A 20,702-nucleotide genomic window follows, 5' to 3' on the forward strand; every position below is an offset into this window, starting at 1 on the left:
GACCAAACTTATATTCGTCACGCGCAAAAGTACTAACGATGACGAAACTGGTCGATCCATTCTTATCTGTCCTTGGTAATTTCGTATCTTTCTAGTTCACTTTTCCGATACTTTGATATATCATGTAAATGATTACGCATCATCTTACGAATAAATGTCATCGGTAACGAAGTGTAATGGGTGCAATCAAAATTGTTGACCTCAATGGAATTAAAATGAAAAGTAAATATCTATGAAGAATAATTTTTAATTTAAAAGGGATATAAAAAAATTAGAAATAAAATATTAAGTAAATTAAATTTTCTATAATTATATGGGATATATATAATAACATTTAAACATGACTTTATTATAAAGTAAATTATAGATTTTCTCTTGGTCTTTTTAGTTGTACCTTCTTTCCATTTAAATTTATTTTGCTTAAATAATTATAATATTCACAAACTTAATTAGTGTCATTGAATGCAGTAACAAACATGAAATAACATGAAAAGAGCATTATAAAAAGAGTACAAATATATGTACTCATTTACAACAAATCTTATAAAAGATTTTTTAAAAAATCAAATTTACACAATTATATATAATATACATTTTATATTATCTCAAATAATTTTTATCTAAACAAATATGTAAAAAAGATTACGCCTTTTAATAAAACATATACAAAGATTATAAAAACATGTTAATTTGAATCTAACATATTATTGATAAAATATTTACTTCTTTAATAGATTTTCTTTTTCATATATGCAATCATTATAAATAAAAACACAAATTGTAAGCATACAAAGATAAAGTTTGTAAATAAATTTAGAAATAAATCATATTGAGATTATATAGAATTTGTCAAAATGTTATCATTTAATTAAATAAAAATCCAACAAAAGTGATTGTTATAAACATTTTTTTCTATAATTTGTTTTCTTTTTTTTATTTTCTACTAATAAAAAAATACTGCATATATTCAATGATCATTATCCATATCCATTCTTTAAAATTATATACATACAACAGCCTTCAGAAATTGTCAACAAATTTTTTTGCAATTTTGCACATTATTGGCACAGTGTGAACCATTCAATCATTTAAACTATACAACTTGTTACTCATTTTGCTGTAATATCAAATAAGTCACAAATTCCTTCATTTTCACTAAGATTAAAGTGATAATCCTTCTCACTAGGTGGAGGACTTAATCTTACTAATGGTCCATAAACTGAAAGTGAAATTTATGAAATTATACGAATATTTATTATTATTTATTCATTTTAATATTATTATTAACTTTTTACTTACTGTCAGAATAAATTTGATCAAATAATTCTAAATCTTTTTGAACAATATCTGAAATTAAAATATTTAATTCAAAAATAATCTCCATTATATTTATCCTATGATAGATAGATATTTACCTGATGTACTAACATCTCGAAGTACTATTTTTGCCTCTATCAATTCTGCATCATCTTCTTCATCTTCATCAGATATAACAGGATCAGGTTTACTGATTCCTTTTGGAGGCCTAAAAATGAATGAAACTTGTACTTAAATTATAATTATTAATTAATTTATTTTGATAAACAATATACAGTAAACAAACAATAAATAATATATATCATAAATGTAAGATCTACACCAAAAGAACAGATTTTTACTTAATATCTATTCACCCCAATGAAGATCATTTTAGTTTATGCTCTTTGCAAGTCAAAAATATTGTTTTACTATTTTTGATGCGAATAGAGCAAACTTTTTTTATAAATGTAAATTTATTTTTACCTTCCAACTCTTCTTTTTGGTTTAACATTAGCTTCTTCTTTTTTTTCTTCTTCTTCTTTTCCTCTTTTTGTACCTTTCATTTCTTCTTGTAATCTCATTTCTAATATTTTACTATCATATGTTTTAGCTAATTCTGGTTGAATCATGTATACCTTAATTTCTCCTGAAGTACTTTTTAGGAACATTTCATAATTTATTTCTTTGTCATCTTCTTCAGATGTCTATAATATACAATAAAATTTATTTATTTATATTATTCAATAAAATTATTCAAATATAAATTTTTTTGAGATTAATACCTGGGTTGTTACATATTTGTTATATGTTGGCACACTTAATTCTGTATCAGGAGGAGCTTGAATTCCTAACACAAAATCATCTGTAAAATTTTCTTTAACATCTTCATAAGTAATATATGCATGCTTTCTATTAATCAAATCATTTTCTATATTTTTTATACTTTGTTGAATCCATTGGGTATGTTTATCTAATAATTGCTCATGATCTTCTAATTTCCTTATTTCATCTTTTAAGTCAGTTAATTTTTCACCAACTTCTTGAGTGTTACATCCTGGACCTGCTCCTCTGATGGTATATTTAAAAAATTACATGAAACATATATAAAAATGGGTTATAAGATATTAGGAGTCTTAAAATATATAAAATATTTTATAAATAATAAATACAATGTAAACATACTTCCATTGAATACTGTTTTTACTTTTCTTTTCAATAAGTCCAATACCTTCAAGTACGTTAGTAATATCATAAATTCGTCTTTTTTGTCGAACTTCTAAAATATCAGCCGCCTACAACATTATAAATTTATTACTATATGTTATCAAATATAATCGATTTATAGATTCTATTTTTTAGGTTATGTAGGATAGCACGTTGAGATATCAAAATTTGTAATGTATAGATTGTATAATGTTAAATAAAAATAATTTACGGTGTAGAAGTAATCTTTATTAAAAAAATATTACAAAAAAATTTGAAATATTGATTTTACTGATCACTTATTTTAAAATTCCCGCAAGCTAGAAATGGCGTGTACGCCCGCGACAACTTAACCTAGCAAGTAGGTTAAGTTTTTATACATGAATTCTTATGAAAATACTTACTACTTTTAAATCAAGAACGCCGTCTTTTGCTTTCTGTAATAAAGTGACAAAACGAGTCGTTAAAAGACCAAGAGACTTTTCAAATCTACTTTGTTGATTATCTGCCATTCTCGAGGTCGTTGTCAAAATTTTCAAAACTCACTATTCCCTTCGAAATTGCCGCAACACCACAGACGCCATCCTAGTATGGCGCAAGAAGTATTTAAATATGAGCGCGTCTCTAGTGTCGACATAATATTAAAAAATGTTATTTCATTTAAATAATATTAAATTTTATTATCATAATAAAATATTATTATTATCAAATTATATTTTTATTTAAACTATTCTTTAATTTTAAATGGAATAAAATAACAATTTTTATTTAAATATATTTTTTATTACATTTATAAATTCATTTAAATCACTTTTTTTAATTTTAATGCTTCTATATGATAACCAATTTATTAATATTATTCTTTAATATAAAAAAAGATTATTGTCAAATCACCAATCATAAATATAGTATGTAGGAAAAAAAGTTTTATCTTAAATATTTTATTTAACAAAATAAATGAAAATATTTTTTGTATAATATATTTATAAATGTATTTACAATTTTTGATGATTAATCTTATGATTGTATGTACTTGATGTAATGTATCTTAAATTATATAAAAATTATATTATAAACAATGCTAATTTTGAAAATTGATGATGAAATGATTTATATTATGGAAAAATAAATTCGTTAGTAACAGTTGTTGCATCTGGACTAAGACTGGAACTTGCTGAGCTTAAAGTTTCTTCTTTGATTTTTAAATTTGAAGAATCTTTAGTTTTATCTTTCTCTTTATCTTTCTCTTTCTCTTTAACTTTCTCTTTGTCTTTCTCCTTTTTCTCTTTATCTTTACCATGTTTATGGTCATGTTTATGTTTATGTTTATGCTTGTGTTTCTTTTTATCTTTTTTCTTCTTTTTATTCTACAAAATAAATTATATAAATAAATATAAATATATATGGTATATATAATAGTAATTTACCTTATTGACGGAATCACTTTTTTGTTTATGCTCTTCTTCTTTTTTGAACATTCCTGGTTCAAAACCCACTGGTCCTGGTGTTCCCATAATACCAGGTAATGATGCAGAATTATCACTATAATATTCTGATTTTACTTTTCCATCACTGGTTACTGAAGGAGTTCGATCATCCTTTTCAACATACAAATATAATTATAATTTTAAATTGTAAAATAGCATTAAATTTTATTTTTTAATTTTATTTTTTTTTTAAATTTTTATCTATATTTTTAATATATTTATATTTCATGTTACCAGTTTTTGACGTTTTATTTCTGGAGTATAATCTACCGAATTGGAAGGGCCTGGAATATCTGTATTTGGAGAAAGTTTTTTTTTACCTACTCCACTTGAATTTTCAGTTTCCATTACTGATGATTCATGTTTTATATGCGATATATTTGGTTTAATCTAAAATCAGGAAAATTAAAACTAAATAAACAAAACAATAAAATAATTTATATATATAATTTATAATTATATAAAATCGTTTTAGATATATATAATTTACATCTTGTTCTGGACTTGATGGTCCTTTTCTTGGTTTAGTAATAGCAGCAAGTTCAGGAATAGGAAGACAAAATGGTCGTTTTGATCCATATAAAGTATAATATAAATCAACTAAGTCGCATCGAATTTTAGGATCATGAGAGAGCATACCACTGTAAAAGTTTATATTAAGTTCTGAGAAAGAAAATTAAAATAAATAACAATTTAAATTGAACATACTTAATTAAATTCCATATACGATCGACCAATTCAGGACGATCTAAACGATGCTTATGCGCTCTTTCAAATGGTGGATTTTCAACCATAAGCCTGACTAATCTATGTCGTACTCCAGGATGAGGGTCCATTTCTATCATATCTAATAAAAATTCTAAATCTTCCCACTTGCCATCTACTCTAGTAAAGTCAACTAATGCTTCTAAAGCTGCAATTCTAACATCTACACCAATAATTATAAGAATATATAAATATCTGTTTGTATTATTAATTAGCATTAATAATATTTTAAATATAAAACATTTTATATACCGATAAATTGTCCATATGCAGCATATGCTCTAAAAAGATGAGGATTGCTAGGAAGGTGGCCAAACTTTTGTAAAATACGTATAACTTTAAGACAAGAAACACTGACTGTGTATTTATAACATGGTAATAATTTTTCCAAATTTAAATTTCGTGTAACTTCTTCTAATATAGCTCTAGTATCAACTGATAAAGATTCGGCAGTAATAGCTGTTCTAAAGAAAGATATTAATATATAATCATAAAATTATAATTGATTTTTTACTTCAATATTCATTATACCCTTGTTGCACGCTAATTACAGGTGTAACAGTAGCTCCAAGAGCCTCAATTAATGCAGCTCTATAATAATTATCTGAATATCTGTTTTTACTATTATCATTATATTTAAATAAATCCATTAAAAAAGCTAAAACTTCTGGTGGACATATACCGTGAGCATTACGTAAACCAGCCATTGCTACTGGTATAGTCTAAAATCATAAAAAAAATGTATAAAAATATATAATATAATATACTAATATATATATTTATAATAATTAATTATAAATAATAATAATAATAATTAAAATAATAATTAATTTGTATTGAAAAAATATTAAACCTTTTGTAAAAAATAGTGTTGAAAATTTGTAAAATTATTTTGTTTAATTATTCGTCTACACGAAGCCGATCCAAATAATTTTCGAAATATAGCTAACATTGCTGGTGGACCTGCCCATGTTGCAACCATTGCATTAGCTACCTATAATTATTATTGATATAAATAAACTATATATAAATCAATAATTTTAAAATATTAAAAATATATATATAACCTTTGTTAAACAATGTGCAGCTCGTAATCTAACTTTATAATAACAATGTTCATTTTCTATAGTATCAGTTAATGCTAATCGTGTAGCGGGTGTTGCGTGATTCTGTAAAGCTTCAATAGCTTCTAATTGTGCTGTAACATCTCTTTCGTGTCTTAATTGATATTGCCATTGATAATCAGGTTGTTCAACTTGGACAGCACGCAAAAGTGTCATTTCAGGATCTAATCTTATCCATAATACGGGAGAATCACTATAAAGAAAGTACACAATTTATTATTTTTCATATAATTATATATCTTTTTAATTTAAAATAATTTAAAAATAAAAAATAGTTTATTTTTAAATATAGAAATTATACTTTTATATTAAAATAGTACCTACTCCATAGCAGAAAGATCCATATCTACTTCTTCTCCTGTACATAGTGGAATTTTTTTCTTTTTATTTCTACGACTTTTACTGTGACATGTTATGTCTGCTTTCGCCACAGTACCTTCAATTTGTAAAGTATGTTTAAAAGTACCATCTAGTTCTTGAATATTAACTAGAAGTGGACCGACATATTTTCTAATTCCTCTTTGATTTGTAGTTTCTTGTCGAATTTCTAATTCTACAGTATTCCTATGTAATATAACTTAAATTAATAAAAAATTAATTTAATTTAAATTTTTAGTATAAATTTAAAATAAATTTAAAACTATATGTTTATTAAAAATTTTCTAATTTGTATTACCTTTTTCTATTAAATATAAAACTTAAACTAAATTTTGCATGTCCACCTGTTCTAACCCATTGGTCTATAAAAACTGCCATATCTTTACCAGTTACAGTAAAAATTGCTTTTGTAAATACGTTTGTACTAATTAACATATGAGACCAAAGTCCTGAATCAATTTTTTGTTGTGCAGCATTGGCAGCAAGAGATAATTGTTTGTTAAAAACCTGAAAAATAATAAAATAAATTTTAATTTATTTAAAATAAAAATAAAGATAACATAATATTTGTGGAAATATATACTTGTAAAAGTAATTCTTGTCCAATTCTATGTTCTAACATTCTAATAACTAAATGTGCTTTTTTACGAAGCACTTCAATATACTTTGGAGACATTGTATGTAAATTTCTTATTGGAAAATAAAATCCAGGATCTGGAGCCCTAGGCGTAGGTGCTGGTGTATTTGCTGCAATTGGTAAAGGAGCTGGTGGTTGAGAAGGATCTAATATTATACCTCCAAATTGTTCTTCATATTTTACAACTTCTTGCAATTCCTAAAATTATTAACAATAAATTTTTATTAAAACTATATCTGTAACTACATTTAATGTATATCAATGAGAAGGAAATTTTATGTACCGATTGTATCCATTCTCTATATTCATTATTTCCAAAACATTTTTTTGCATATAAACCAGTAAGATATGTTGAAATACCTTTAGGTAACCATGTGTCAGACCAATTTTGCATGGATATAAAACAACCAAAAAATTGTTCTGCAACAGCTTGTGCCATAGCTTTTTTTGTAATATAGACTTGATCAATAATTGCAGTTGAATGTAATAAATTTGTACTATAAATAAATAAATAAATAAATTTATAATATCATTGTATTTATATTTAATATTAAAATTATTTAATATAATTTCTTACTTTAAAATACTCATAGTAGCATAAGCATTTATATCTTCATCTAACTCATCTACAAAAACTTGTTTATAACAAGAATAAGGATATCTATTTGATAATGTTTCTTCATAAAATTCAAATGCTTCATGCATATACTTTGCAGAAACTTTTAAAGATGGTAATAATTGTGGCAAACAAAAATGTGTTACTTCATGCATGTATGGATCAACAAATATTTCAAATGGTCTAAAAAAAAGATAATATTATATATTATGTTAATATAATAACAATATTATTATATTTATATAAACATAAAATTCTATTTTTTTTTAAATAAAATTCAAGTAACTTACCCAACTGCAAGTGCAATATTTGGTGCACATGCTGGTGTATTAAGAACATAGTGAAAAGTTTTTCTACGCATATCTGGAGTATATACAACTTCTACAAGATCACCACAAGATACAGCTGTCATAGAATCATCTACAGTAAATTCTAATTTCCAAGTACATGGTTCTGCGAAGCTATCAACACATGGAAACCATAATCTTGAAGAATTCTCATAGCTATATGTATACATATGAGCACCTCTCTAAAAAAATATTTAATTACAAATTGGCATAAAAATAATTTTTTATATTATTATAAATTTACTATACCTCTGCTAATGTTCCTTCACAATTTGGTACAACAAAATGGACTCCACCTTGAGGTTGTTCTAAAGAGAATTCAATGCTAATTCTTAAACTTCTACCTTCAGCAACTAAATGTGCAGCATCTGGGGGAATTTGTACAACTAATTCTCCTGCATTATTATCTGGATCAACTCTTTGCGCAGCTGCTAAATGCATATTTGAAAAAAATTCTAATGATCGTCTAAAAAAATGTCATATAAATAAACAATATTGCTTTAGTTAAATATTTATTATATTTATTAAATTGAACTTATATCAATTTAAATACTTACTGTTTGCCATCTCCTTGGCAAATATCTAAAAATGGATCAAAATATTGAAATGGTGCTTCATAAGTATCATTTAAACACACTCTATAAATTCTACATTGTTTTGCATTTAATTTCACAAGTCTTAATGTATCTCTAAGTGGAACAATTGTTAATTCTACAAATCCCTGCACATAAAAAATATATCTTGTGAAATAAAAATTAGTAATTTTTCAAATATTAGAAATTATTTTACTTACAATAATACTCTTTCTTTGGAAACTTATACCTGTGAGACTCAATATTTGATGAGCCGTATGATAAAAAGAAATATTAAATAATAATTAATAAAATTAATGAACAAGATAAAAAATTAAATAAATTTTTTATTATTATAAAGAAATTACAACTTAATATCATAAAATTGTAAAAATTGCAACTACAGAGTTTTGTAAACATAACCTTAATATCATAATATAAAAGTTAAATAATATGTTAATAAATTTCTTCAGATATATTTTATAATAAATTATTGAAATAAATTAAAGAGAAAAAGTATAAAATTATGTGAAACTTTATTATTAAAATATAAAATATATTAAAATCTTAAATATACTTGATAAATTTTGTTTACATTATAAAAATCTAAAAAATACTTATAATTTATATGGTCGACTATTATCGGCCGTTTTTTCTTTCTTCATGTTTTCATTTATATATTTCCACTATTTTGTTTAACAATATATATTTATTTATATATTTTATCAAATTTAATTTCATACGTAAATATTTTTGACATTTTAATGTCTTTAGACCACTATTTTCATGTATATAGTATAGAAATACGTATAGAAACAAAATGGTTAATTTTTCTGTGTAGTTATTGGTTGGTAACAATTATAAGTTTAAGTTAAGAGAGCGCTGTTGTTCTTGGAGCTAAAGTTTGGTAAAATAAGATTATTGTAGTTGAAAACTATAATATTAACCAATGATTGTAAAGTATTAAAAATTTGTGGTTTGTAATTGTTTTTGTCAAAAAGTTGTTATTTTTAATTTTTCTTCTGTCATAATAAATAACTATACATGATGCATAAATTCCGTTATAATTTATAGCATTAATTTTAAATTTTGGAAACAACGTGAATGTTCCGTCTTCATTTAGTTCATAACAACTTTATTAAAGTCTTCAAATATTAAAGATTTAGAGCATATATAGATATGCTAAATATGTTACATTTTTAAAAATTTTTTACCTAATGATCTCAATTAATTATCAATTATGATTATAAGTAACTAATATCTTTAAGTAATTCATAAATATATACGAATTTAAATTTTACAAATGGACAAAACACAATCTGCAACAATGTAAGTTTTTCGAATTAATAATTATTTATAGACATATTTTTATGTATAAAATAACTTAATTAAAATAACTTATGTATAAAATATTTATGTTTATTAGTATTTTCTCAATTTTCAATAATTTAATGTTTCATAAACTTGTATATTTGAACATTAGTTACTAGTTAATGATATAAATTTCTTTTATAAAAATAATGTAAGGTATTTTATTAAAAAATTAAATTACTATCATATTTTACAGAATAGAAACACATGATACAATCGATACTAATCTGCCTGCAGTAATGGCAGGTTTAGAGATGCTTACAGTAACTACAAATTTACCATCTTCAGAGAACAAAAGGATATGCAAAAAAAGAATACTTAAAGATGAGTCTAATGAGATTCTTAATAGAAGGTATAAAATATTTATAATATTATATTTATTTTTATAATTGAGTCTTAATTTTATTAAATAATTTATATATAAAAATTAGATGCAGTTTAAGACCAAGAAAAAGAACATATACAGAAGTGGAAGATAATAATACAAAAAATAAAGTACAAACAGAAGAAATTGATTGTAGAGAATATTATTTAAACAAAAATTTGAAAAGAAAATTAAATAATTTGGAAACAATTTATGAAGAAAAAGATGGTACAAATGAATGTATTACATATATGAGTGTGAAGAGATATAAACGTATGATACAATTTCAAGAAAAACCTACTGATCAAAAATTGAAGAAGAGAAGAGCAAAAATTAAAAGAGTATTTGGATCAAAAATTAATTTTAAACGAAAATGTGCTTCAATGCAGATGTTGCTTGATAAATTGAGTGGTATTATAGGAGAATCACCTACAAAAATTGATAATGACCAAAGTGAGAAAGTGTAAAAATAATAAAATGTATTATAAATTTTTTATAATTAAAATAGAATATTGTGTTAAAAGAAATTATCTTTCTTTCTTGATGTAAATTTATGATTTATTAATAAAAATATTTTTTAAATTTTTATGTATATAATTATTAGAAAATAATATAAAAAAGAAGTACTTAATAGTAACAACAATTTATAATGAAAAAACTTCAAGAAAACAAAAAATATATTTTGTATTAATCAATGAATTAATATTTGAACTTATAATTTTATGATAAAAGCAATGACAATGACAATCATGACATATTCATAAAAGAAATTATATACTAAAATAACTATGCTATGAAATAATTAAAATATTTTATTTGGGATCAATATATAAAAATATATAAAATATGTATAATGAATTAATATTAATTTTGATAATTTTTTATATTTATATTTTTTTATTATATACATATTTATAATTATTAATGCATTTACCTATAACAATTTTATATATTATAAAATGTTCTTATTTTTTTTTATCATTTATCAATATAAATATTACTTAAAAATAGAATAAATCTACATAATATAAAATTTTATAAATTTTCAAACTGTATGTAATAAAAAAGACTGAAGATATAAAAAAAATATTATTTATTTAAAACAAATATTTATTTAAGATTGCATATATTTTAAAAATAAGAGTAATAATTATTATATATAAATATTTATATATATATTATGCTATATTTTTTATTATAAATTATTTACAATGTATTTCAATATCATATAAAAATATGTAAAAATGATTATTTACAATTAATTTTAACTAAAAAGAATAGGAAAAACAATAAAATTAAATAAATATTTACAAAATTAAGAAAGTAGAATTATAAAGTATAAATATTAAAATTATGTTGTTATTAACTATGATATGTTTTTATTTTTTATTAGTCTTTTGTTTTCACAGCACATTTTATTGAAGACTTTGGACATTGAGGATATTCTCTAAGCATGCCCTTGAACTCTTCATATTCTTTGCTATCAAGTTTTACACAAGCACATCTATATTCTTTAGAATTTGGAGATTCAAATAACATTCTTGGAACACCAATCCAATTTCTTTCTATTCCGCCACTAAAAAAAAAAATCAATTTTAATTAATAATATTTTTTTATATATTTTTATTATATTTACCTTTTTTTAGTACACCATACAACTGTTCCAGAATCTGGTTTCCATTCTATATTACATGGAGGAAACATTTGTTTTTTATGTACTTCTTCAAATTGCTTCTCTTTTGCTTCTATTAATATTTTTTGCACATTATAAAATTCTTTAGTTGGGGAACCATCTTCATTATAATATTTACCATTTAATTTTCCTATAAATCAAAATTTTTTTAATTGTGCTCTTCAATTTGCCTTAATTTGCATCAGATATTTAATTTATTTTTAGATACCCTTGTAAATATAATTTTTATTATAAAATTGAACCCAATCATTTAATGCTTTGACTTGCTGAATAGATAACGAGGATATATCATCTATTAAGTTGTTATCATTAAATTCTCCAGTAATAAATGCTAAAGATGCATCACGTCCTAAATATATAAATAACATATATATAACAACATATATACATATTTATAAATATAATGATAAATGCAGTTTCAATATAAATTTTACCAGTAAATGCATGATATGTTGCACCAGGACCATAATGTTTTGCACCTTTTGTGACATCAAAAACATGACCTAATATAGAAATATATAAACCATTTTCCAGATTTGTATATTTCTTAAGTTCACTTGATGTAAATACTTTTTGATTTATATCTAAATTTGGTTTTATATTTAATTTTTTATCAAAATTAGAATAAATAGTTTTAGTAATATTTAACCATTTATTCATAAAATTAAATGTAATATTATTCAAATAATCATTTGAATATAATAAAATAGATACAAATAATGGTAATAACCAAATATACTTAGAAAACATAATTTTAAATAAATTTGTTAATAACCTAGTTTTCTTGAAAAATAGATGTTATTTATGCTGTAAATAAAAAATATAATAATGAAAAAATAAGGAATACAAAAATTAATATAAATATTATTTTATGCAACAGATGTAATGCAATTAAAGTGATCATTAAGAATTTAAAAAGTTTTAATGATTGTATTATTGTATAAATAATTATTATATTTACTCATATTTTTTTATTCTTATGAAGAAAGAATGAATCAAAAATATTATATATAGAAAAATTGAAAAATATTTTTGATAGATTTCACTTTATGATTTGATAATAATAAAGATTTTAAATAATTCGATAAATTATATAACTAATGCATTATCACAATTGTTTTAATATTATAAAAATTCAATATTTTATAGAAATAAACTAATTTTGTGAAAGTACATATATGTATACATTTAAACATATACTTGTTGATTGTATCTTAAATGATTTTCTACATAGTAGATAATATCAAAAAAATTCACTTTAAGATATTATTTAATTAAAATATTGCTTTTTATATTGAACATATTTTTTAATGATAAAAACATATAAAATTTACATTAAATCAGAAAAATATTAAAAAAAAATTATAAAGAATTATATAAATATATTAAAGTATAAATTACATTGTTTATCCAAGATCATTGAAGACTAAATTCTATTTTAAGTATATATATATATAGGTAAAGAAGTTCTATCTTAACAGAAAAAAATTATCATAGGAAAAAATGTAATTTAATGAAAAATTACATTAATGAATATATTTATAATTTAGAAATAATGTTTATGAACCGATTTAAGAAATTATATATACTAAAAAGAAAAAATCGATTATTTAAAAATAGTAATAGAAAGTATTTTTAAGTAACTAATATACATGATCACTACTATACGATTTCTTTAGAATAAGGATAAGATGACGCGTAAAGAAGGAAGCGGGACAATGCACGCCGAGCGGAAGTGAGAAACCACTCGTTGCAAATGGCAGACGTATAATATTCTCTACTTATTTTTCTGATATAACTGCAGCAGTGAATTATAATTATTTGTGACCGTGTATTGTAGCATCTTTTGAGATTGAATATTGTTGCATACATAATTCTTATTAATAGTAGAATTCAACAGCGATGGCGAAACTAGTGGACGTTTGGCGGGATGATTACCCGGTCGATATGACGCGAAGACAAATGCCATTGATAGTCGATGAAAATCTTACGGTGAGTACAATTTTTTTTTTGTCATTTTTCTCAAAGCATAGTTTTTGACTATTAAAAGCTAAAAACTTAAAAAGACTTACGTAATAACTTTCCATGATATTTCTGACTTAACCTAACAACATGACAATGAATGCATGCTTATATTATAACTAATTAGGAGTATTATGGTATCTATATTTTGCTTACTAGTTGCTGATTATTGATATTGTACGAATTCAAAGTTTTCGATCTTCATTTGCATATATGTAATTATCATAATTTTAAAATCACTTGTTTTCTTTTTGAAAAAAAGAATGTCAAAGTTTATTACAGTTGATTTGTTCTTTTTTTTTTTGCACTTTAATTAAATGAACAAATGATATAAGAATTTGAATGATAAAAAAAATATATGTATTTTTATTTTATAAGAATGTATAAAACAAATATTTTACTAAAATATGTTATATATATCTTTTAATATATATTTAATAATTTATTCAATAATTTCTTAGTTTAAATTTTCTATATAAAATTATATATATATATATATATAATTTTCTATATAAAATTATATATATATATATATATATAATTTTCTATATAAAATTATATATATATATATATATATGAATTATATTATGAATTATATATTTGAGTTATTATAGATCTCTTAATATTAAAAAAATAATAAATATGAATTTTAATTATATATTAATTAAATATTAATTATATAATATAGTTTTTACTTTCATGTAGATGATTATGGACATAAATGGTTTAGGAGCAATCTGTGATAGTCCATTAGTTTGTGGTAAAGAACTTGATGAATTTACCAAAAAATTTAATATGCTTACAAAAGAAGAAATAAAAGCTTCATTTGAAGTAACATGCAAGGATATGCTTGCAATTTTAGGTCAAGCTGTACCTTGTGTTGGTTGCAGAAGAAGGTATAATAAAACATTGTAATAATATATAAATAAATATATTCATATAATATTATAATCTCATATTAATTGATTTTTTATATATTTAGCGTTGAAAGATTATTTTATGCTCTTATGAAATCAGGACACCCAGCATTAGATCCATTAGTGATTACACCTGAAGGTTTATTATCAATAAAGGATGATGTTTTGGAATCACCACAATTGCTTTGTACAATGTTGCAAGGACATAGGTAATAAAATATGCATGAACACATATTTTTTTCTTTATATATTTTTAATATTTTTTATATTTATTATATGCACAGTGCTAGATTAAATAGTTTAGTTGAAGGTCAACCCAGAAATAAAAAATCAAGAAGATGTGTACTACATTCGTTAGAAATTCAACGTATGAGGCCTCCTCCAAGTGCATGGAAAGAAGTATGGGACTGTATGGATCATTCATGTCGTTTGGAACTTGCTTTGATAGAAAGTAATACCCTTGAGGCTACTTTGGATACATATTTACGTAAACATCGGTAGGTTCATAAATTTTTATGACTTTTTATAAAAATCTTGTATTATATCTACTATTACAGATTTTGTGGTGAATGTCGTACAAAGGTATTGCTAGCATTTTCTTTATTAACAACAGAGCCCGAACCAGAAAAAGAAAAAGGTTATGTTGCTTCTTTATATGCTGGAATCAGACGTTGTATACGTGATAGACATGTACATATACCTACAAATCCACTTTATATGGGTAATCTTATTGGTCGTACACAACCAGAACTTATGGGAAGGTATATAATTATAATATTATTATAGAATGGAAATTATTATAGAAATATAATATTATAGAAATATATTTTTAATAAAAATAATAATAAAAATAATTTTATTTTTTCAATAAAATAAAAATAAAAATTTTTAAATTATAGAGAGAGACATGCGAAAACATTGGAAATTGCTCAAGAAGAGGTACTTACATGTTTAGGAATGTGTGTTGCTGAACGTTTACATAGAGTTCATAGACGATTAAGAGAAGAGGAAACTGTATGCAAAGTGTTAGCTGCTGTTGCAGTAGATGCGTTATCTAGAAATTTTCAAGTATATTATTTATTTTGATAATAATTATATTAATAGAACTACTTATAAATTATTTGATTACTTGACTTTTTACAGATGGCTGTAGAGGTTAAACAAGGTATTTCTCAATTAGAACTTCTTTATGAAGAATTAACAAGAGAAGAGATAGCAAAACAACAAAGACGAGAAAAATTACGTTTGAAACGTAAAAAGAAGAAAGAACGACGATATGAGACAGAAGAAAAAGAAAATACATGTGATGTATGTTATTATTTGAAAATTTTCAAAATTTATATATTTAATATTCTTACATAAATTAATTATTATTAGTGTTCGAGCAAAAAGCAAAGTGGTAATAGTGATACATCTTGTGTTTGTGCGGATTCAAAACCCACAACACAAAATATAGATCAACATAAGGTAACTAATACTATATTTCATTACGAATATATGTAAATATATATAAAAATGCTTAATATATATACATAAAGTACTTTCTGTTTTTTTTTAGTTACAAGTATTAGATCCAAAAAATAAGGGACCACCTACATGTAAATGTCCGGATTGTGTAAAAAAATCAAAATCTAGTATATCAAGATCACAGAGTCAAACACAATTAGCATTCCCAAAAAAATCATCGAACGTGCAAAAAACTACAATTAAAAAGAGTTCTGAATCAAAGACCAAAATTTCTACAAATCAAATTAAAAAAAGTACATCTAAGAATCTTTCTGAAGAAGAATTATTTGATGCATGTGAATCGTGTAAGGTAATAATTTAATGTGTCAATACATGCTCTACACAATTTTTAACGTACGTTATAAGATTTAACTATCATTCAATGTATAGTGTGATCTTTCGGAAAAGATTGAAAATGATCATTGGCATAATTTAGAAGACTGTAAACATCCAATGACTAAAGAAATAGTAGATGCTTGGATTGGAAAGCCAAGCAAGAGATGCAATATGTGGATAGAAATGAAAAAACGTTTTGAATTATCAATCTCAGAGAGAAAAAGTCGTTCTTCAAGCGAACAATCATCACAAGATTGCGGTTATTCATCGGAACATAATATTAGTAGCTCTTCTCTTCCTAGTACTCCAGAAGGATCTGAAGTAGCTTGTAGTGATGGATGTTGTAATCATGAGAGAGATTGTCACGATATACGACCATCTGATAAACTTGTTCATTCCAGTTCTAGTATCTCATTGTTAAAAGAAAGAGGTGGAGGTTTAACACTTACCCAAATGTTAGAAGTAAGATCGTAATTCATTATGATTCAAAGGTTTTTTTTGCATTTAATAATTTAATTTTGTTTTTAGGATTCTTATTTATCTGGTGATGAAGAAAAAGAAAGTTATATTCCAGCTGAGGAAGTATTGGAATTTAAATCTCGAATGTGCCAAGTTCTTGAAAAACGACAAGAATTGCGTCAAACATTGAGAAAACGTTTTGCTATTTTATGCAGCCATCATAAACCCTTTACCATTCCTAATTAAGAATTCCTAATAGATATGATTACTTAATAGGATACAATCTTTCTTTTTTACATTGATTTACTGCCAGTAGAGAAACAGGAGTGCAATAGATGTATTTCGGATAACTATTATCATTGGATGTCAACCTTCCTCAGAATAAAATATCGTTGGAGATATACTACATCGTAAGAACATCATATGGTATGGTTTATCTGTAAGCAAAGAATTACATCTAATAAATTAGAGGTACGAAGAAACAATTATGCCTTGAATTTTGTTGTTTCTTATGCAGTTGAATTTATAAAAATAAAAGACATTTGTAGATGAAAATATAATTGTAAATGAACGAAATCAGAATTTATAGTCAAATATTAATTCTGAAAACTGGATTTAAGAAAAAGTAAGTTATTAAATTAATGCACAAATATGGTCAGTGATCAGAATTAAATGAGACTGATTTCCATGTGTTTATATAATTAAATAATAATTTTTGGAAGCATGTATTGATTGTAAAAACATGCCAAATTACGATTATCTGCACGTAGTAAATAATTATTGTATAAATTACTATATTTTTTTGAAAGCAGAGATTTAGATTTGTTTTTCTGCAAAATGAATGTAAATGTTGTAATAATGATATGAGCGGAAAATATTAAAAATTAATACAAAATATATATTATATTACATTATGTACTATATTATTTCAAGTTACAGCTTTTTTGTACAATAATATTATAAAAGATTTTGCTTTTTTTTTACACGATATATTACACGAAAAAATTTACATAAAAATATTAAAAATATTTGAACTATTATATTTAAGCTTTATATGAAAATGATTTAATAGAAGCACCGGCACTTTGTTATAAAAGAGTAAAATTATGCATATGTATTTTCTTTAGATATTATACATGTATATATATTGATTAATGTATATAAGGAATGACTAGTTTGGATTATGTTGTGTATTATTATGCTTCTTTTCAAACTAGTTTTAGTGATCAGTTTATTCATTATATTGGGCAAAGCATAAGCATGCATTTGTTCCTCCAAAGCCAAAAGCATTTTTTAAAGCTACACGTCTAGAAATTGTATTCCAATTTTTTTTTACATTAGGTGCAAAACTTAAGCTTGTTTTTGTATCCAATGTATGTAAATTTAATGTTGGAGGAATAATACCCTCTTTTATTGCTAAAATAGTAAAAACAGCTTCTAAGTTTCCTGCTGCTCCTAACAAATGACCATGAGCACCTTTTGTACTAGAGACTGTTATATTTTTACTGTGGTGACCCATAAATGATTCTATAGCTTTTAATTCAATGCTATCACCCAAAGGAGTTGAAGTTGCATGTGCATTAATAAAAGTAATTTCTACACTTTTTATGCCAGCATCTTTTATTGCTCTATCCATAGCTAATATAGCACCAGTGCCATCTTCACTAGGTGCAGTTAAATGTGCTGCATCACCAGATAAACCATATCCTAATACTTCTGCATAAATATTAGCTTTTCTTTCAAGTGCATGATTTAATTCTTCTAATACTAATATAGCAGCACCTTCTCCCATAACAAATCCATCTCTATCTTTATCAAATGGTCGTGATGCTTCATATGGAAAATCATTTTTATTAGTACTTAATGCACGAAGTCTACAAAATGCAGCTATAGCAAGAGGACTAATACATGCTTCTGCTCCACCACATATCATTACACTTGTTTCTCCACCACGAATAAAACGAAATGCGTCACCTGTAAATTAAATATATTATATTTTAATCATAATAAATATATAGACAATTTTTTCAAATTTGTTAGAAATTATAATACCAATTGCATGTGCTCCAGTTGCACATGCTGTTGAAACAGAATGATTTGGACCACGAAAACCATATTTAATACTAATTTGTCCTGCAGCCATATTTGGTAATATTCTTGGTACAAAATAAGGACTAACTTTGTTATAGCCTTTTTTTAAAGCTTCATATGTTGCACATACATCAATTAAATCTATCATTCCAATTCCTACTGCTACTCCTGTATCTCTTTTATCAGTTTCATCTTTTGGTTTCCAATTTGCATTATTTAATGCTTCTTCAGTAGCTATTAAAGCATAGGCTGTAGCAGGACACATTGTACGTAATTCACTTTTTGTAAAATATGAATCAATGTTTAATTCATTAGGATTATTTCCTTTAGGTATTAATGCACCTAAAATTATTAATTATTAATATATATCTATATATATAATAAAATTATCAATTCATTTAAAAAATCAGATTTATAAAATTATAAAATTCTTACCGACTTTGCAAGGTAATTTGTCATACTCTGGATTAATCAACTTAGTGATACCTGATTTGGAAGTAATGAGAGCTTGCCAAGCATTCTGTGTACCAATTCCAAGAGGAGATACTACTCCTAATCCTGTAACCACAACTCGCCGTTTGCATCTTGCAGCGGTTGTTAATGTACGATTAATAATAACAAATGAGATAAACATTTGACCGGTAACAAATATTTTAAAATATATTAAGGTTATATCTTATTATATCATCACTTCTTCTATGAAAAAAACTTAATAGATATGTATTAAGTTTTATATAAATATTTTTTTACTTTCATTTTAAAAATAATATTTGAAAAAAAATACAAATACACAATTTTCTTTTAAAAATATGCAATGGAAACATTATTACGTAGAAATATAAAGATTAAGTTACTAAAACTTAAATAGTATGGCGCTAAGATCCATAGTCCCTAGTAGTATTTATTTAATCGTAACTTCATCAAATAATTAATTTTGTATATATTTTATATAAAATGTACAGTTAATTTTTTATAAAGATAAAACAAATCATTTTATATATATAATATGAATATATATAATGAAATGCATATATATATATAAATATATATATATATATATATATATACATATATGTATATATGTTTATTTATATTTTAAGGATATCATTAAGATATACTTTTTCTTTTTAATAATTATTGGAAACGATATTATTCGAATGTCATCACATTATTATTATATAATCAATTGTTAATTTATACTTAATTTTTATATTTTTATATATATTAAATGTTATAAAAAAATATTTTATTTTATTATACTCAATTTTTAGAAGTTCTTTTTATATTGATTGAGTAATCAAATTTTTTATAAAAGTTGTTTTAATATATAGTATATATTATAATATTGAATTTTGTAACTGGAATTATATATAATTTAGTAATGTATTTGTTTAATATTTTTAACATAACTAATAATAAAATATTTAAATAGACGAATTTTAATGATTTATTTTCAAGTGATATAAAAAAAGTAATTTTGAAATATTTTTTTATTATTTAATAAAATTAATTAAC

The 20,702-nt window shown here is 23.6% G+C and overlaps 6 protein-coding genes and 1 long non-coding RNA gene across 9 annotated transcripts; 2 read left to right on the forward strand and 5 right to left on the reverse strand.

The window, feature by feature from the left end:
• Positions 1 to 285: 285 nt before the first annotated feature.
• Positions 286 to 3,116, reverse strand: LOC100871997 (transcription factor E2F5). Of its 2 annotated transcripts, XM_086909559.1 has the most exons (8): positions 2,907 to 3,104; positions 2,482 to 2,591; positions 2,243 to 2,367; positions 2,082 to 2,146; positions 1,783 to 2,003; positions 1,416 to 1,525; positions 1,300 to 1,347; positions 286 to 1,219 (listed from the first exon to the last, which is right to left on the reverse strand). In XM_086909559.1, exons 1-8 carry the CDS (start codon positions 3,012 to 3,014, stop codon positions 1,110 to 1,112), a joined length of 897 nt encoding a protein of 298 aa, XP_086765685.1. In that variant the 5' UTR covers positions 3,015 to 3,104; the 3' UTR covers positions 286 to 1,109. The 2 variants fall into 2 exon arrangements, with proteins under 2 accessions (XP_086765685.1, XP_012350588.1); XM_012495134.2 differs by having other exon boundaries at positions 2,082 to 2,367; positions 2,907 to 3,116.
• A 311-nt stretch (positions 3,117 to 3,427) lies between these two features.
• Positions 3,428 to 9,191, reverse strand: Taf2 (TATA-box binding protein associated factor 2). 2 transcript variants are annotated; one of them, XR_015292410.1, is made up of 19 exons: positions 9,050 to 9,191; positions 8,650 to 8,704; positions 8,414 to 8,577; positions 8,106 to 8,322; positions 7,800 to 8,038; positions 7,471 to 7,692; positions 7,177 to 7,390; positions 6,840 to 7,091; positions 6,555 to 6,763; positions 6,203 to 6,442; positions 5,822 to 6,071; positions 5,608 to 5,748; positions 5,286 to 5,476; positions 5,007 to 5,218; positions 4,698 to 4,917; positions 4,480 to 4,630; positions 4,224 to 4,400; positions 3,930 to 4,100; positions 3,428 to 3,869 (listed from the first exon to the last, which is right to left on the reverse strand). XR_015292410.1 is itself a non-coding variant. In XM_086909560.1 (19 exons), the coding sequence occupies exons 1-19, from the start codon at positions 9,091 to 9,093 to the stop codon at positions 3,618 to 3,620; spliced, it is 3,600 nt and encodes a 1,199-aa protein (XP_086765686.1). In that variant the 5' UTR covers positions 9,094 to 9,191; the 3' UTR covers positions 3,428 to 3,617. The 2 variants fall into 2 exon arrangements, 1 of the variants encoding a protein (XP_086765686.1); XM_086909560.1 differs by having other exon boundaries at positions 4,224 to 4,379.
• A 5-nt stretch (positions 9,192 to 9,196) lies between these two features.
• Positions 9,197 to 10,749, forward strand: LOC100870176 (uncharacterized). The gene is made up of 3 exons (XM_003690911.3): positions 9,197 to 9,757; positions 9,996 to 10,151; positions 10,231 to 10,749. Exons 1-3 carry the CDS (start codon positions 9,732 to 9,734, stop codon positions 10,628 to 10,630), a joined length of 582 nt encoding a protein of 193 aa, XP_003690959.2. The 5' UTR covers positions 9,197 to 9,731; the 3' UTR covers positions 10,631 to 10,749.
• A 490-nt stretch (positions 10,750 to 11,239) lies between these two features.
• LOC100869094 (neuferricin) lies at positions 11,240 to 13,615 on the reverse strand. Its single transcript, XM_012495139.3, has 5 exons — positions 13,258 to 13,615; positions 12,291 to 12,663; positions 12,065 to 12,205; positions 11,800 to 11,986; positions 11,240 to 11,739 (listed from the first exon to the last, which is right to left on the reverse strand). Exons 2-5 carry the CDS (start codon positions 12,604 to 12,606, stop codon positions 11,553 to 11,555), a joined length of 831 nt encoding a protein of 276 aa, XP_012350593.1. The 5' UTR covers positions 12,607 to 12,663; positions 13,258 to 13,615; the 3' UTR covers positions 11,240 to 11,552.
• LOC100867429 (gametogenetin-binding protein 2-like) lies at positions 13,587 to 18,011 on the forward strand. Its single transcript, XM_003690890.4, has 11 exons — positions 13,587 to 13,848; positions 14,584 to 14,774; positions 14,861 to 15,004; positions 15,080 to 15,292; positions 15,353 to 15,556; positions 15,695 to 15,863; positions 15,939 to 16,103; positions 16,173 to 16,262; positions 16,354 to 16,611; positions 16,692 to 17,099; positions 17,166 to 18,011. The coding sequence occupies exons 1-11, from the start codon at positions 13,759 to 13,761 to the stop codon at positions 17,340 to 17,342; spliced, it is 2,109 nt and encodes a 702-aa protein (XP_003690938.1). The 5' UTR covers positions 13,587 to 13,758; the 3' UTR covers positions 17,343 to 18,011.
• On the reverse strand, positions 15,030 to 15,876 carry LOC147657419 (uncharacterized). Its single transcript, XR_015292411.1, has 2 exons — positions 15,743 to 15,876; positions 15,030 to 15,453 (listed from the first exon to the last, which is right to left on the reverse strand). It is a non-coding gene; the product is annotated as an uncharacterized LOC147657419 (long non-coding RNA).
• LOC100868272 (3-oxoacyl-[acyl-carrier-protein] synthase, mitochondrial) lies at positions 17,996 to 20,189 on the reverse strand. The gene is made up of 3 exons (XM_012495138.3): positions 19,623 to 20,189; positions 19,149 to 19,529; positions 17,996 to 19,070 (listed from the first exon to the last, which is right to left on the reverse strand). The coding sequence occupies exons 1-3, from the start codon at positions 19,819 to 19,821 to the stop codon at positions 18,328 to 18,330; spliced, it is 1,323 nt and encodes a 440-aa protein (XP_012350592.2). The 5' UTR covers positions 19,822 to 20,189; the 3' UTR covers positions 17,996 to 18,327.
• Positions 20,190 to 20,702: the final 513 nt, after the last annotated feature.

This window comes from Apis florea, unplaced genomic scaffold, assembly GCF_048593485.1.
Source record: "Apis florea isolate Af1SG1 unplaced genomic scaffold, ASM4859348v1 contig_3158_pilon, whole genome shotgun sequence".
In the NCBI taxonomy this organism is placed as follows: domain Eukaryota; kingdom Metazoa; phylum Arthropoda; class Insecta; order Hymenoptera; family Apidae; genus Apis; species Apis florea.